The sequence below is a fragment of the Castor canadensis genome, chromosome 15, assembly GCF_047511655.1.
Source record: "Castor canadensis chromosome 15, mCasCan1.hap1v2, whole genome shotgun sequence".
Classification (NCBI taxonomy): Eukaryota; Metazoa; Chordata; class Mammalia; order Rodentia; family Castoridae; genus Castor; species Castor canadensis.
This window is the reverse complement of record NC_133400.1, coordinates 842715-860547: the sequence shown is the minus strand read 5'-3', so window position 1 is coordinate 860547 and position 17833 is coordinate 842715. Positions and strand designations below refer to the sequence as shown.

The 17833-nt window shown below is 56.1% G+C and overlaps 1 protein-coding gene across 4 annotated transcripts in view; it reads right to left on the bottom strand.

Annotated features, from left to right (window-relative positions):
• Cbfa2t3 (CBFA2/RUNX1 partner transcriptional co-repressor 3) overlaps positions 1 to 14034 on the bottom strand; it is an 84509-nt gene extending 70475 nt beyond the window's left edge. For all 4 annotated transcript variants that reach the window (XR_012441850.1, XM_074055474.1, XM_020173558.2 and 1 more), the window contains exon 1: positions 13719 to 14034. Coding sequence is in view for 3 of the 4 variants with exons in the window: in XM_074055474.1 (XP_073911575.1) it covers positions 13719 to 13794 (76 nt within the window). In the remaining variant the exon portion in view is untranslated. The remainder of the gene's footprint in view (positions 1 to 13718) is intronic.
• Between the last annotated feature and the right edge of the window lie 3799 nt (positions 14035 to 17833).

Genomic DNA, 17833 nt, shown 5'->3' with positions numbered 1-17833 from the left:
AGAGGGCAGAGATGGAAGAAGGCAGTCTCCATAGGTCATTTGTCATATCCTATTTAGTTCTGTGGGACAGGGACAATAACTGCTCCTATTTAGCAGCAGGGGACACTGAGGCACGGATGGAGTTCGTAGGTAGTCACACAACCCCATGCAAGATGATGGGCTGGAATGCCTGGCTCTGTCTTCTGTGATCTGCAGCTGCTCACCAGGCTGAGGGTGAGAAGTTGGCCTGGTACCATTGTTGACTGACAGCCTCAGGGGAGACCGAGGTGGCTATCAGGAGCAAGCAGCTAAGGGGCTTTTTCCCCTGCTGTGAGGGGATCTAGGGGCCTCCTGACCCTGCCAACAGCTTATCCTTGCTCTGCCACCTCCCTGACTTCGCTGCCCAACCCTACTCTGAGCCTGCTCCTGGCTAGCATCCCGCAGGCTCTGAAGGCCGATAGTAGTGGACAAGCCCTGTCCTCCTGGGGCTCTGGCTCCCTTCACTCTTGAGTTTCTTGCTACACCTCAGGCAGGGGCCCTGAACCTGGAACCATGCAACACACAGCCCATCCCCAAATCTGAGGCCTGGGCACCCTGTATGCTTGTCCTCCTCTCCCCAGAACAGAAATATCCCTGGAGGCAGAGGCCACAGTGGTGATGCCCATGACAGCTGCCTGTCAGAATCACCTGGGGACTCATGGCATGTGCTCACCCCTCCCCCACAGACCTACCCCTGGAAATCTATAGAAGGTGCAGGAATGTTCCTTCTCTCCAAACAACACAGAGGGCTCCAAGTCACAGGTCTGCAGACCCAGTGGCCATCCCTGTAGACTCCTGGTCAGAACCTGCTCCAGAAACTCTTCTACCCCGAATGGCGTTCTATGTGTTGCTAAGGCCTTTCAAGGCTGTGTCCCCAGGTGGTGGTGCATTCGTCCAATCCTGTCGGACCTGGGATCCATCGAGGAACAACAGCACCATTTATGAAGTGCGAACCCCATCAGAGCCTGCTCGGGGACAGCGATGCCCCTTTTTGTCCAGGGAGAATGAGGACAAAGGTGACAGCCAGAAGTGTTGTTTCCCACCTCATGAGGCATTGCACCCATGTCCCCTCGCTAAAGCCTCCCACCTGCCCTGTTAGCTGTTCTCCTTGTCTGTCTGCACATCTAGGAAACTGAGGCCCAGAGAGAAAAAGATGCAGCTTGTAGGGGGTGGGGCTGGGTTCTTGCCAGACTGTCAATTGAGCACAGATAAAGTCAAAAGCAGGCACAGTTCACAGGACTAAATCCTGTTCAGGAATGAAGCACTGACTCACTACACAATGGATGGACCCTGAAAAGATGATGCTGAGTGAAAGAAGGCAGCCACAGGAAGCTCCATATTGTGTGAGTCCATTGACATGAAATGTCCAGAACAGGCAAACCCACAGAGACAGAGAGTGGGTTCATGGTGCCAGGGGCTGGGGTGGGTGTCAGAGAGTGACGTCATGGGAACAGGGCTCCTTTGGTGTAATGCAAATATTCTAAGATTAGTTAGTACCAAGGGTTGCTTGACTAAATGTACTGAGTGCCGCTGACATGTTCGCTCTGAGTGGTAACTTGTGCACCATGTGAGTTGTAGCTCCAAGATGCAAATTCAAAGCCAAGTGGACCTGCATGGAGGCAACTCTACATGGCTGGATCTCCACTGGCTTACAGGATCAGAGGTTACAGCCTCCTCAGGACAGGGCAGCTGCTCCCATGTGCACAGCTCTGCAGAGGAAGGGCTCCAGGCGTGGCCAGGGGACTTAAAATAACTGTGGTGGGGCCTGAAACTCTGTGGGAGAAGCTGAGGGTGGTGTGGTTGCCCCAGAAGGGGAACTGCTCCGGGAAGGAAAGGAGAAGTTTTGCTGGGGGGCAGGAGAGGGTTTGGAAGAAGCAGACAGAGGATGGTAGCAAGGTGGAGGATGAAACAGATCCCTGTGCACAAATTCCCGGGCATCCTCCAGGCATGGCGGTACTCCCAGCACTCCAGAGGCTGAGGCAGAAGGATCATGAGTTTGAAGCTAGCCTGGGCTACATAGCAAGACCCTGTCTCAAAGAACAAAAACAGCCAGGTGTGGTGGCTCATGCCTATAATCCCGGCTATTCAGGAGGCAGAGTTCACGGCCAACCCCAGGCAAAAGTTTATAAGACCTCATTTCAACAAACAAATGGCATGGTGATGCATCTATGGTCTCAATGTCATTAAAGGCATAGTTAGGAGGCCAACCTGGGCAAAAATGCAAGACCCTATCTGAAAAACAACTAAAGCAAAAAGGACTGGGGGTGTGGTAGAACACCTGCCTAGGAAGTGAGAGGTTCTGAATTCTAATCCCCCACACACCCCAAAACAAATAGAAGATTTTTAATGGGGGATTGGCTTCCACCAGCTCAGCCACTCCCTCAGTGAGCAGCCACCATGTGCGGGCAGTGGAGTGGACAGGGCAACATCAGGCCCCGCAGGAAAGGATTCTGTGTTGCCACCCTCCTGCTGAGTTCCAGAGTGACCGAGAGTGGACAGGGAGGTGGGAGGACCAGGTCCCAGCCCATCCAGCCACACCTGCTCGTCTCTCTGAGTTTCCACTCCTCAATGGGGGATGGGGTTCAGCTGTGATGTGGGGACCCATGGCTCCCAGTGGTGCTCTCAGAAAGAAGAAAGGCCCTGTCCTCTGGTGAAGACCTGACAGAGAACGTTCTAAGCCCACAGCCCTGCCCCAGGCAGGAGGCAAGGTAACTAACCCTGAGTCTACAGTAGGATTAAGCGGGGGGGGGGGGGGGGGGGGGCGCTCACGTTGTTCCAGGGCTCCTAGGTAAGACAGCTTGGTGGGATTCAAGTGTGGGACCCCCAACTTCCAGGTTGTCCTGACAAACACTGGGTTTGGGGCTTGGCACTCTTCTCTCCCTTCCCAATCTTCCTCCCCAACCTCACTTCACCATTGCCATCCTGCTGGGCCCCACAATGAGGGGAACACAGCTTTGACACATGCTTATTTGTATAAAATTATACTTTTAACTTAAAGAAAGGTATACCCTGTCCTCTCCTTCCTACCTGCCATCCTATTTTCTTACTTCTTTTTCTGCTCATTTACACATCCATTTATCCGTCATCCACAACCTATCCACGATCCATCCACTCATTCATCTACCATCCATCCATCCATCCAGTCACTATCCATTCATGTATCCATTACCCATCCGTCCGTTCACCCATCCACCCATCTATCCACATCCGCCCATCCATCCATCCATCCATATATCTATCATCCATCCATTCATCCGCCCATCCATCCGCTTCCATCCACCCATGTATCTATCATTCATCCATCCATCCTGCATTAGACACCCTTGCCAAGACATCACGTCCAGCCCGTGGCTCAGAAGGACACTTGCACAGTGCTGACCAGAGGGTCTGAATGTGACCTTCTCAGCATCGTCATACCAGCTACACCTGCCAATGCACATCTCATGCATATCTGCATTTGGGCTGCTATGATGCTGGTCCTCATGATCCAGTGATGAGGTTGTAGGGTACAGTTAACTGTCACCTCCCCTGGACATGGGGCCACTGTCATCTACCAAAAGAGAGGCAGCCAAGGTCTGCGTGTGTCCAAGCTGAGCAAGGCCATTTTGCAATAGATCTCACCTTACCGGGGGACTTGGTTTTCCAGAATAATTTTAGGGAGGAAGCAAGAAAATGTTTGAAAAGCACTGCCGATCCACTGGCTTCTCACATGGGTTCTAACGTGCAGCACGGAGCACATCCCTCCCCCATTGACCACCGCGGATCACAGGCTGTGTGGAGGGAGAGGCTGGGGCCCAGCAGCCGCCGGGGTGGGGGGCAGAGAGTCCAGGAGTGAGCAGATCAGAATTCCCCTTGGGCTTCCCACAGGGCTGGGGACAGCAGCCCTGCTTCTTCCTTCTGCCTTCAAGGAGTGGCCAAGGTGACTCCCACCTGCCACTCAGAGCAAGACGGACTTTCCCTGGTGCTCGGGAGAACTTGTGCTCACTGGCCTGCACAATTCCAGGACTTTCCACAATGAGTCACACCTCAGTCTCCCTGAGATGAACCTTCACCAAGTTCTGCCAGCTCCAGGGACAGACTCCAGACGTGCCAGCTAGCTCTTGCTAGAAGGGTCACCATGACCTGGGCTAGGGGTTGAGGGGACAGCCGTGAGCACCCACCAGAGTGCAGAGCCCAGGGAGAGATCTTGCATCCACAGACCAGTCTCTCTCCCACAGGCTGAGCACAGTCTCACGTCCATCCATGCCCACCCTTGCCCCACCTGGGTGTCCCTGAGTCCACATTTGATAAGGATTGGGCTCTGCAGTGGAGCCCTTGTCCCAGAGCTCGGCCTTCCTCTCCTGAACGTATAGGGAACTGCTCCAGAAGTGACAGCACTAAAGCCTGCAGAATCACTGAGCGCCATGGCTGGACACTTGGACAGAACGAAGGTCCTTCCCTAACATGAGCTGGGAGGAGATGCCTTGCCTTGGGACCTCACACTCCAACCCTGCTTTGGCTTGTGGAGCCACACAGATGGTCACACCCTGTGCTTTCCCATTACTGCCTCTGGAGACCATCCTCCCCCTTCCCTGAGGAGGCAGAGGCCATGGTGGCTGGACTTGAATCACTGCCTTTCCCAAAGGCCAAGATGTGGAGCTCGTGTTTGTTCTTGTCCTCTCTTTGGAGAAAAGCAAGGGGGCACAAAGGAACAAGAGAGAAGACCAGCAGCAGACCTTGTAACAGGTGTGATACATTTTATGCAACAATTTAAAACTAAGTAACAGTGCCTGGGAGGGATAAAGATGGAGGAAAAGGAGCCTTGGATGGTTCCCATGCCTGGATGGCTCTGAGTGCTGTTTGGTTTTCATGGTCCTGCAAGCTTGTCACTGTCCCCATTTTACAGATGAGGAAACAGACAGGGTAAGAGTAAGGGCAGGGAGTTGAGCAGCTCAGCCGAGACCCCACTGAGTGTCTAGCCTGGGTCCCCGAGCTCCTGACCCAAGTTTGCCTTCTCAGATGGGGGCACCTTGATCTGTCTTCAGCTTATTTTCATGAAGCAGGGAAGGCAGAGAAGCTGCCGCATGAAGGTGCAACATGCCAACCCTGTTAGCTTTTCTGGTGTGTTTGAATTATTTCAGACTTAAAGACCAGCCACAGAGACAGAGGCTGAGGCAAAGGTATTAGTCAAGGCTCAGATGCTCAGAAAAGTCCCCTCCTGTTCAGATGCCCTTTCACTCAGTAACCATGCCTGACTCAGAGCAGCTCTAAGACAAGCTTGATGCCAGCCATGTGTGCAGCAGCCAGAGTCAGGGAGGAAAAGGAAGCTGGTGAAATTGAGGTTAACACTGTGTCAGGTTGAATCCCACCTATCTGAAATGTTGTTCTTGTCACATGTATTCAATTTTAAAATGATGACGGTATCTTCAGGACTTAAAAATTCTGTGTTTCATGAGTCAACAGCCACCTCCCAGGGCTCAGAAGCCCCTCAAGGCCACAGACTTGTGAGCAGAGACCTCCCTGGCCACACTGAGACAGGAGTGACTATGCTGTGGTGAGAGGTGAAGCAGGGTGGACAGCAGGTGTCTGCAGGGCCAGGCAGCAGGGAAGGCTGGTGGCTGAGGGCTGCAGCAGCTGCCTCTGGAGGGAAGGCACACCTGGCAGTTTTAGTTTCTGACAGGAAGCGTCGCTCCATCTCCCTTGTACTCACTGCTGTCTGTCCTGGGCAGCAGCCCTTGCCTGGAGAGCCCCTGGGAGGTGGGGGGACGGCCCCTTGCAGTGAAACCAGGAAACACCAGCTGAGGGGCCCAGGAAGAACCTCTTGGCAGAGGGGTCAGGGCCAAGTTTAGCCTCTAGTCAGTAGCTGGCCTTCATGAGGATCTGGGCCAGGGGGGCAGGGGAGGGGGGAGCAGGAGAGAGATAAGGTTTGCGTCTCTGCCCCCTGCTGCCACTTTCAGAATGTGTGGCCCCTGCCCTTGGTCTGGAAAATGCTGTGGTGTTGGAGGGTGGGAACGAGCTCTGACAGATGGTTGCATGTCTGTCAGTCTGTCTGGGCTGAAGGACTTGGAGACAACACTGGAAGATAGATTGAGTGTAGGATCAGCGAGGCCCTCCAAGAGGGCTTCCTCCATTCTCGCTGCCACTGAACAATGTGCCTGGGCCAGGGGAGGCGTATGGCCAATGAACAGGGTGGACAGGGACACGCAGGGTCACAGGGGAAGCCTAGACTTGAGAGTGTATGACCACAGGTTCCAGGGTCTGCAGGGCTGTCAGGCTCCATGCCCTGCAAAAGAGTGTAGGAACCTGACCTTTCCTCTTCCTAGGGTGACAGAACAGTGGGTGGCTCCTCAGCAGCTCTGGCCCCAGTGAGTGTGGAGGAGCCACTTCTGAGGAACCCCAAAAAGCTGTCTGTGCCCATGGGCCCAGGGATTCAGAAGCACCAGGCTGGAGGCTGGAGCCAGAGCTGTGTGGACACAGCTGCAGTCCCTTCTCCCCACAGTCTGAGAGCCGGGGCTTTCCGGACACTCAGAATGCACCCCAAATTGGACAGAGGAGGAAGCTCCGCAGCCTGCAGGGTGGGGTGAATTCCCAGTTCCTCTGGCCAGTTGGGGCCCACATAGGCCCCTCCGGACCTCTGTTGACAGGAGCAGCACGGAGTTCAGGATCCAGATCCATACAGAGGGATGAGGCCAGGGACGAGGTGCCCGGGTGCTGTGTCAGGGGCCCTTTCCTCATCCAGCCTCACCCCCACCTCATCGTTATCCATTTCAGACAGGTTGAGGGCAGGCAATGAAGCCAGTTTCCATCTCCAGTCTGGTCCCGCCCACTGCCCTTCATAGACAAGGAAGCTGACCAAGCCAGAACACAGACCCTCCCGGCTGCCCCTTTCGGACTTGGTGAGGGTTGGGGGCCCAAGGTACCACAGACACGGGCCTTGTCATTAGTATGAACCTGACTTTGAGGGGCTCCGAGTCAGCTGAGCCCTGCTCTGACTTCAGCTGGCTGACCTCCTCATACTTCTTCCCTCAGGGCAGTGAGCTCCTATCCCCTCATATCAGGAGCTGTCTCTCAGGAAGAAGGGGGAGGCCACACTTGGAAATCCAGCCCAGGATCTCTCAGCAAATAAAGGAGCTCAGGATAGACAAGTGTGAACTTCAGGGCTGGGTGGAGACTAGGGCGGAGAGCAGGCTCAGCTCAGGCTATAAGTTCCTGAGTTCAAATTCCCACTTGAAGGGGGGGCCCTGGGGCCACCCTGCCCTGTGCCAGGACTTGCTATACAGCCTGGGCAGGCTGCCTGGCCTTCCTGTGTCCTTCACTGCTCATGCCAGCAATGGTTCTGAAGGGCTGTTGGGGACGTGCTGTTGCAGACTGTCTTGAGGGAACCTAGGATTGCCAATTCCTCCAGGGCCCTGGGCCTGCATTCTTGAGAAAACCATGGGAGGTTTGGGCAGAGTGGGGCCCAGCTGTGCTCAGACCTGGCACTGGGGTCTGTCCCCTCCCACTGGCTCTGTGTCCTGAGGCAGACTGAGGCCATTCTTGGGAGATCTGTGCTGCTTAGTTGCCCCAAATGGTGTCTGTACCACGAGGGACTGACGACAGCCCTCCAGACACTAAACCTAGGAGGGTACAGCGTGAGTGGGTGGCGGCCCAAGGTGCACTCACTGTGCCCCCCCCCCATACAGGACATGGGGACAGAAGATGGGCATACTGAGGACCAGATGTGGCATCTTGAATTTAAGTCAATATGGTTCTTGTACCTTCAAGAGGTGACTATTCCCTGGGTCATTGCTGCCCAGGACTGCCCTCTGGCTATAGGGGAGCCCAGTTCCTGGAGAGACACCCTTTGGCTGGAAGGTGCTGATGTGTCCTTGTCCCTCTGCCTGGGAGGAAGCTGAAGCCTTTGAGAGAGGTTGGACTCCTGCTCAGTTGGGCCTAACTCCAGGCTCTGCACTGGCCCTAATTCAGGATCACTTGACAATGACCTTGCCAGGCTGTGGGCCAGAGGTGGACACAGAAGAAGGGACTTGGGCAGTCTCAGCATCCCCCAGCCTGAGAGCCCCACTGCCCTTGCCTTTGTCCTGTGTTGTGGAAGACAAGGCTGCAGTGTGTGGCCCCTGATGACATCTGCCCACCATGATGACATCTGTCTGCCCTGCACCTTGGGGACACCCACAGTCCTCCACATGCCGAGTGGGCTTGTACCAGCTGCACCTCTCTACAGACAGAACCTTCAGCTGTCCTCTGACCCAGACCTCCTGCCTAGAGACCCAGACCACAGACAGCCTCTCAGGGTCACAGGGCCAGGGACTCTAGGCCAGTGCTGGGTATGGTATCCCCGGACTAGCACAGACCCCTCTGCGGTCAGGAGGCTTGGACACCCAGCACCCATCAGGGATTCCCCACGTGGGGCTCTGGTTCCCTCTAGACTAGGCTCTGTGCCTTCCCCCAGGACCTGAGGCCTGACAGGAAGCTGGTGGGAGGGATGTCAGGGCCCCAGGACTGGAGGCCAGGGCCGTGGCCCAACCCAGGGCCTGTCCTGCTTACTGTGTGATGCTGGCAAATCCTTCCCTATCTCCGGGCTTGGCCCCTTCTCTGACTGTGGCTGAAAGAGCAGATCTAGAACGTAGAGAATCCCTTGACTATCCCGTAGTCCCTGCCCTGTCTTCACAGGAGAACATGGTGGCAGGGTCGAATCCTTTCTCATCAAGCATTGGGTGCTGCTGAGCCAGCCCCATTCTGGGTATTGAGAGCAAGGCACCCGAGGACCCCAGCTCACGGAGCCACACTTGAGCTGGGGAGACAGAAGATAGGCAATCCGTGAGCTCGGGAAACATCAGGCTTTTCGAGTGGAATCATAGCTGAGCAGAGCAAAACACAGGCAAGAAAGGACTGGCTGGGAGGGCGGCCATGCTCACAAGGGGGCCTGAGCATACTGGAGAGAGGCAAGGGAAGGACGGGGTCCACAGAGACAGAACAGCACAGGCAAAGGCCGTGGGGTGTTTGCAGAGTAGCTAGGTGGTGGGGGCTGCAGAGAAGAGAGGGGTTGAGTGGTCAGAGGGAAGACAGAGCGGATGGGCTGGAAAGTCAGGGCCAGGAACCCTGGGGGAACTTGGGTTTTGCTCTGTATGAGAGGGGAAGCCCTGAGCATGACACATGGTGTGCGATCCGACCTGTTTCCATCAGATTACTCTTCCAGAAGCCACACCGCAGAGCAACTCTGCGCACCTGAGAGCTGCAGGGGCCACCCTCTGTCCTGGGCAGCCCTCAGTGTTGTCTTTGCCCCCTCCAAGTGGCTGCCCTGGGCTGAGAAGACATGCATTCAGACATGCATTCATGCATCAATGATGAGAATTTTATCAGCTCCCACTCTGTAACCATGATAGAAACCACTGGGAGTCCACACAACTCCCTTGGGGCAGGTGGGTGGCCTGGGAGCAGTCCCTATTCTCTCCTCTCCTGCCCCTGCTGCCTGGCTGAGATGGATGCTTCTGAGAGGAGCACTGGACCCATGTCCATCTTTGACTTCTCTTCCCACCTGCCTCCCTGGGCAACCACACTTGCGGATTTGAGAGTGTCCTAAAGGCCGGGAACACCACGCCTTCTTCCTCACGCATGGTGAAAACTGAAAGTGGCTTTGTCTGAAGAGTGGCCTCCTGGAACTGCACCCCATGGGACCACTTCCTCCAGGAAGCTGGCCTGGATTGTGCCCTGTCCGTGAGCTCCATCTTCTGAGGAGAGACCTATTGGTCTCATTGCTGGACAGGCTCAAAGGGCAGGGATGATAGGGGGTGGGGGAGGAGCATACTAGAACTTAGACCAGAGACATTCCCCCTCACCTGGCCCTGGAGGTCACCTGAGTGGTCTAGTGGACTTGTGAACCATCCAGGAAGATGGCAGGAGGGAGCAGTGAGGTCGCGGTGTTTGTCCTGCCTTCCTTCATGGTCACATCTATCCTCCTCTCCACCTTCAGACTGGGGGTTCTGCCTTCCCTGCCTCTGACCTTTGCACTCTGTTCCTCACACCTGTCCACTGTCTGCAACACACCCTTGAGCTGTGGCTTTCTGTCAGGACCCATAGATCCAACAGGACTCTGGGGCTTCCTCCCCTGTCCTGGTGCTGGGCTGAGTGGTCAGTCTAGTTTTACAGTAGCCTCATCCTCATACCCCAGACCATCTGCCCCTGTGTCCAGCCTGCAGAGCCTATAAGGGCCTCTGGGAACCTCAGTATCGTTTTCTGCAATGGCGGTATTGCCCAGCTCTCAGGGATGGGCAGCCCTAGGCCTCCAGCCCAACATACAAGCCTCAGAGACCATGCAGCCAGCTAGCAGAAGGACAGAGGTAGAGACAAGGACTGTTACAGCTGGTCAGAGGTCACTGTCACCCTTTTGTGGACTCCCATGGCCCCCCCAGCCCCTCACTGCAGGGAGGTGTGACCTCAGATACAGGAACCTGTCCCCTGTGTGAGTCCATCAGCGTCCATGATGGAGCTGTCAACCCACAGTAAGCACAGAGTACCAGGGAGCCTGTGGTAAGTAACAAGTGACGGCTAGTTTCTCTGCCCTTGTCCACTATGGCTTCCCAGGGGACTCCCTCCATCCTCCTTGCAGTTGGTGGCTGCAGAACCAGCCTTGCCTAAGGGGCAACAGAAGTGTACACTGGACCTCTGGCACCACCCTCCCTTCATCCTGCTGCCTAGACTAGGGTGACCCAGCAATCAGTGTCTTTGCAAGAGAGACTGAGGGGGGGCTTTGGGAGAGAAGAGGGAGCCACGCACAGATGGAGCCACAAGTCAGAGGACACCCCAGAATGCCCAAAGCCACCAGAAGCTGGAAGAAGCAGAATGGACCTGCCACACCTGCATTTCACACCTCTGGCCTCCAGGATAGGAGAGTTCCTCTCTACCGTGTTAAGCTGCCAGCGTGGGGTAGCCCTCCCTTGGTGTCTGCACAGGATCCATTCCAAGACCCCCCGAGGACACCAAAATCCTCAGGTCTCAAGTTCCTGCTACACAGTGGTTTCGTGCTAGCACATTACAAACCACCCACACACCGTCAGTACAGATGCTTTTCAAATTCTTTTTTGTTTTTGGCAGGACTAGAGTTTGAACTCAGGGCCTCACTCTTTAACACTTGACTCATGCCACCAGCACTATTGATTGTGTTATTTTCCAAATAGGGTCTCATCTTTTTTGCCCGAGGCTGGCATCTGACCACATTCCTCCTACTTAAGTCTCCTGTGTGCCTGGAATTACAGGTGTGACTCACCCTGTTCCAGGCTGATTGAATCTGTGGATGAGGGATCTGCAGATGTGGGGGCAACTGTGCTTTGTTACAGCAGCACTGAGTAGGTAATTCTCTGGGAGGGACAGCCTGAGAACAGCCAGTGCTCAATGTCACTCTGACCATAGACCCGTAGATCAGGCACCCTCTGCAGGACCCTACCTGTCCCCTGCCTGTCTATGTGGGCTCCTCCAGCAGGAATCACTCCCTGCCTCCCACCTCCCAGGTGCACTTAAACTAAGAACTGCCACCTGGACCCATCTTGTCTTTCTAAAGCAATACCAGCAAGCCTGACTCAGTTTCTGCCCTGGTTCGTCATCCCAGCCTCCTCAGTGACAGGCTAAATTTGCTGCATCTATGAGCAGATTTCAGTCTCTGTCCTTGGTGCCTTCCACCCTTGATCATGAGAGGCAGCTCAGCTCCTGAGCTGGCAGTGCCCACACTATCCTAAGTGCATACAGTAGGTGGTTGATAAACCCACGACCACGAAAGCTCCAACAAGCCTGCCTGCTGCCCTTCTGACTAACCTGGAGCTGTATGGTCGTACCAAGGACTCTTGGACAGGGCAAGGGGCCCGTCTGTACTGTCCACCCTATCCACAGCCCCCAATATCCACCCTCACAGTCCCCACCCTTGCTGCCCCACCCTCGCTGCTGCCAAATGTGAACAGTGGCCCAGGTCACTGCATTCACACAGCTCTTCAGGGAGAGGGACTCCGGCCTCTCAGTTAAAACCTCTGTTCTTCTCAAGAACAGTTAACTTATTTTTGGCCTCCTAGGTTTTCACAGACTCTTGGGGCTGAGGACTGCACAGTGGAGATGAGCTTCCCAAGGCCTGTCCTGGCCCAGGGTCTGGTCAGTGGCCTTTGTCCCTCCAGCATGGCTCCATGGTATCCCTGTTGGTGCTTTCTGGCATTTCAGGACCCCAAGATAACCCTCCCTGGCATCCTTTGGGAAGTCCCTGGGTGCACAAGGTAAACTTGGGGGCTGGGTGTTCTATCAGAGTGCATGCAGACCATCTGCTCTGGGCACCTCCAGTCCACCAACACCTTGGCTACAATGAATTGCACACACATCTGAGTTCATGGCCATCTCTTGTCCCTGACCTTCCAAATAACACAGCTTCAGGGCTGGTGGAATGGCTCAAGTGGTAGAACACTTGCCTAGCAAGTGGGAGACCCTGAGTTCAAACCCCAGAACTGCCAAAAAAAAAAAAAAAACCCAAAAAATCCCAACCAAACCAAATAACACAGTCGACAGTCGCTCTTCACACACCCAAAGTCACCTCCTGGCTCCTTTCCTGGCTGTCAAGAACCCATGACCATATTCACTCAAGAGTTGAGGGTCTGATATGTGAGGAAACTGAGGTCCAGATGAAGAAGGACCTTATCTGAGGCCACGGTGGAAGGGACAGAAGGGGTTGTTGGTCCCAGTACAGTGAGGGACCATCCTAGAGAAGAGGAGGTCTCTGGTGTCCACACCAGGCCTCCTGCTCACAGGCATCCGAGTCACTCCACTTGGGAGAAGCCAATAATAACACAGATGTGGCTCATGAGGTCAGGCCTTGCACATCAGGCATTTTAATTTGGGAGGTACCTGTTGGTGGCCAGAGCGCTAGAGGTTTGACTTTTGGGGTCTTGCACCAGCTGCAGGGTGAGGGGGACCAGCCTCACTCTGCCATAGGGACCTGCTCAGAGTCAGGGTCTCTCTGCAGAGCAGGACACCAGGCCCTGGTGGCAGGAGATGAGTCAGGGGGGCAGCTGGACCCTGGATGTGACTGCAGCAGCAAGAGCACCCCAGGACTCAGGACTGTGGGCTCCAGAGGCTCTCTGGAGTGTGACCACGTGACCATGGGCTGGGGAGGGCCACCCGCCTGCATCTCTGATCCTCTAAGATCCAGTGATGGGGCCTTCTGAGTGCCCCAGGAGCATGTAGGCTGGGGTCAGGAGATGTCAGAGGAAGCTGGACCTTCTTAGAGCCAGAAGCCCCCAGGAAGTAAAGGTACTCAGTTCCCTTACTGTCCTGCCAGGAATAATTTGCTCACAGGCCCTAAGCAGTGCCTGCTCCTCTGACCTCTATCTCCTCACACAGACTGTGGTAAGGCATTGCTCCTGGAGGTGCCCAGGAGGAGGAAGGCCTGGTGCCCACAACATCCAGCTGCAGCCTCACTGAGGAAGGCACAGCCCACTCCCTCCTGCATTGGGCCAGGCATCTGCCTCTGGGTGGGGCCAGGATGCAGGCTTGGCACCTGCCAGGCCCTCACCAGGCCACCTGCCCCAGCTGTGCAGGATGCTGCCTGTTGGGGTGGGTGTTGATATTTGAGGTGGGTCAACACGGCCATGCTGTCAACAAAGCTAGGCAGGCGGCAGCTTGAGGATGTCACCTTCCCACCACCTGCTCTGACTGCCCTGGGCCCCTCCCCCTCCCCCGCCCTAGCCTCTTACCTGGGCCACCTTTCCTGGGACCCCGGGGCCCTGATGTTGGGGTCCGGTTCTGCAGAACAGAGGACGGCTGAGACATGAAGCCGGACGTGAAGCAGGAGACTGATTTGGTGCCTCCGCCCTCGATCTCAGAGCAAGGGCATGAGGCAGCTGCCCTCCAGGGCCAACGTGGGGCTGGCCTCTCCCAGAAGAGTCTTTCCTGACCTCTTGGGGTCTAGAGGGTAGAGGAGAAGCAGGGAGGACCGGGGTATTTTGGAGCCCTGACCTCTGTCCCCGAGAAAGCTCCAGGCCCTTCTAGCTCGCTGCCTACAGCCCGAGGCTGTGGCCCTGGATGAGGGGCGGGAAGGAAGCAGCAGGGCCTTGTGTGACGTGGGACTGCGGTGGGGAGGGCGGCCTGCAGCCTGCCGGGGCGAGGCAGCCAGCTGTGTCTCTGTGATAATGCAGTGGGCCGGGGGCCTGCAGCTGTGCCCACTGTTTCCCCAGCAGGAACCATCTGCCCAGCCGGCCGGCCCCCCCTCCCTTGTGCCATTCCGGCTTGACTTTCCAACAACTTCCTTCTACCCCGCCTGCAGCCTGCGACCTCCGCCTGCACCAGCCCGGGCTGTGTTTCCTCAACACGGGGCAGCATCCAGCCTGGCCCGAGCTCCCAGCCTCCCCTCCCTCCTGTCTTCCCCACTGAGCATGGCTCTTCCTTTGGCTCGGGTGGTCGGGGGCTCCTGTGGTCTGGGGCATCACCACTCTGCCTGTCTGCAACCAGACCTTACCCAGCACCCTATTCTGTTTGCCTTCTGCTCTGGAGTCACCTGACCAATGGTCTGTGGGGTGGCTGTGGCCTCAAGGAACATGTCAGTAGTGTTCCTTGGGCCTCTGACCAGCCTTCCATCCATTCACAGCATGGACTATCCCCACTCTCTAGGGCTCCTGGGCCCCCACCTACTGTCCAAGAGCCTCATCTCTGGCTGGCCAAGGAAACTGTCTCTCTATACTGGTCTTGCACACAGAGTCTGGGGATAATGGCCTCCTGGCTGGCAGCAACTTAAGGGAGAATCCTATGCCCACTTCCTCATAGGTGTCTCGAGCTGAGTGAGCCACAGGTGGGCAGTTGGCTACTCTTCCCAGGAGCCTGGAATTTGCAGGGGAGTCTGTCTCCCATCTGAGAGACTCCACAAACCACCTCAGAGCCCCTGTGACCACTCAGACCTGTGGCCCTAGGGCCACTCCCTAGTGGGAATCTATTAGAGGAAATGACACCATCAGAGGTGCTGGAAAAAAGCCACTAAGGACAGCAGCAAATATCAGAGAATGAGAGGGAGCAGGTGCCTCATGGGAGGGGCAGTGTGCCCTCAGTCTTGTGGGGCATTTCCCAGACACCTTCCTGGAGATACAGCCACAGCCAGAGGCTCAGTGGCCTCAGAAGTGGGGGCTTTAGCCCCAAGGTGGGCACCCAGCCCTGCTATTTTGCTTGGATTTGATTTTTAGGTTGTTCGTGCACACAGCTAATTTCTCATCCCTGGGTTTCTCCAGAGGCTACCTGGCATGGGGTTTGGGTGCCTTGCGGTCAGGAGTGGACAAGCTGCATGTCCAGATATGTGTCCCAACCTTGAGTTAGGATGTGATTGTTCTGGAGGGGAACTTCCTGGATGTAGGGACTGTCCTGGCCAGTCTGCCCTGCTGGCTTGCTGGCTGGCTGCTGTGCTCCAGGTTTGGGGGAGAGGACATGAGGATATTCCCTGTGAGCTAGCATTGTCCACAGGTGTCACCCTGTTCCCTGTGCTCTGGCCAGGGTGGGATTTGGGGTGAGGCCCTGGGGTCCCCACCTTCCTGGACTCCTCACTCCCAAAGAGGATGTTCCTGAAGTCCTGGATGGGCTCCCCTGGAGCAGAGGCAGTGAGGTGCAGGCCTGAGAGGCTCACAGAGGCCAGTGCAAGCTGAGCTGGGCTGTACCTGGCTCTCACTACCGTCTTTGCTGTCACTTTCCACCCTGCAAGTGGCGGGGTGGTCTCAGAGTCAGGAGAAGTGGGTGCTGGCGTAAAATACCCCTTGCCAGGAGGCAGCAGAACAAGGCCTCGGGTGGGGCTGGAGGGTGGTGGGTGGGGTTCTGAGGCAGATGTTTCTCAGGCTTGCACCTGCGGCTGGCAGGCAGGGCACTTCCACTTTCATGAGGAGGCCCCGAGGGCCTGCTCTCCTGGTCCTGCCTAATCAGTGGGTCCGCAGAGCAGGGCTGGAGAGAGAAGAAAGTTGTCCAAAAGTGGGGGCTGTCCCAGCACCTGGGGGTGCTTACCCACGCCCCACACCCCCAGGCCGGGCAGTTAGTGCTGTGGGGAAGCAGACGTTGGCTGTGGCTTTCTGAGCTGGGCGGCTCAGGAGATAAGGAGCCAGAGAGGAAGTGGCTGCGGGGGGCTGTGGGGGTGATGCTCCCACCAGACACCACTGCTGTCTGCGGCCAGCACCCAGCTTTGTGGGTGGAGGGAGCAAGGCCTTCCCTACTCCTTCCACAGCCCATACTGTGGCTACAAGTTGCCCAAGACAGCCTCCATCGCTGCCCTCTGGGAAATAGAGGACACAAACGTCCAGCAAGAAGCTCCCAGTAGCTGTGGCTGTGATGCAGTTAGGGAGCTGCCCCTGGAGAGGTGGGGGGATTCTGGGCAGGGGCTCTGAGGCCACTCACTTCCAGGCTTTGAGAATCTGCAGGATGGTCAGAGAGCTCAAGGGAGGGATGAGGGGGGCAGCAGGGGAGAGGAAGGGGGGTGAGGACGCACCCAGGGTAGTCTTCCTTTGGACTCCTCTCCCAGTATGGGAACCCTCCGTGATTTCTGGGTGGATGGATGGATGGCTGGATGGATGAAGGATGGTTCTAGGCAACTCTCATGCCAGCTCACTTTACAAAGAAAGGACAGGGCCCACAGGGTGATGTCCCAAATTACAAAGCCCTGAAAAGTGATGCAAGTCCCAGCAGCCTCAAAGGAGGCTGGGCGGTGATGTATGCAGCTCCATTGAGCCAAGCAGCAGGCACTGACCTCTGCTTCCTGGTCCCAAATGAGGTATGTCCAGTCAGGGTGGGCGAAGGACAGTGGGTGGCAGTAAACAGGGCAGCACAGGTACACCTGGCTGATGCTGGACTCCCACTCTCCTCCACTCAGGGCCTGGCTGACAAACTTCAAACCATGGAGAAGAGGCTCAGAGGATGGCCAGGTGATATGTGGAAATCTGGCACAAACTGTGGTCAGCTAGGATGCACCTGCCAGCTGGACAGAGAGAAAAGCAGCCTTTAGGTGTTGCCAGGATGAAGCACAGACTAGTCAACCCCAGGACAGGGCTGGGTCGGACCTGGGGTCCTTGCCTTTTTGGGGCCATCAACCCCTTTGGTGTGTGGTGAACTCTAAAGCCTCTTCTCAAACTCTTGCCTTACACAGAAAGCCCACTTAATAAAATACAGCTATGAAAGTGTTGGAGAGTCCTGAAGTGTTAGGATGGGGATTCTGTCAGTCCCACTGTGAGGCAAAGGGGAGCACGGTTGACGTGGGATGACTCCCAGTCATTCCCGTATTAGCTGCTCTTGACCTGTGGATGAGTGACCAGGCAACAGAGGGTGGGTCTGTGAGCACTGGTCATAGGCACAATGACACCCTGAGGTGTCACGATCAAGGCCAGGCTAAAGGAAATGCTAAATTCTGGTTAGAGATGACCAAACACAGGTACAGTTTCTTTCCTATTCTCCCTGGGAACCCATGTTCCAAGTAGACAGCCACCGTTCCAGCTCACTTGCCACACCTGTCGTCCCTCAGCTGTAGGAGTCCTAGGTAGGGTGGCCAGGACACCCCAGTTTCCTCTCTAACATTTCCCATCATTGCCGGGTGCTCTTGGGTGAGTGACAATCTCTCAGGCTCTCAGGGTCCTCAGCTGTGAGGAGCCTGACAGCTCAGACAACAGAGTCCACTGAACTGGGCTGTGGGGGCTGGCTCAGGGAACAAGGTCACCCCAGTCCGGGACCCTGAGCCAGCTCTGTTGAGGACCTGGCTCACAAGGGTGGTTGCTTCAGGCCGGCTGCTCAGGGTCTTAGGAGCCCAGGGGCCCCCAAGGCCAGGCGGACTTGCTCAGTAGGCAGGGGCTTCCCTAGC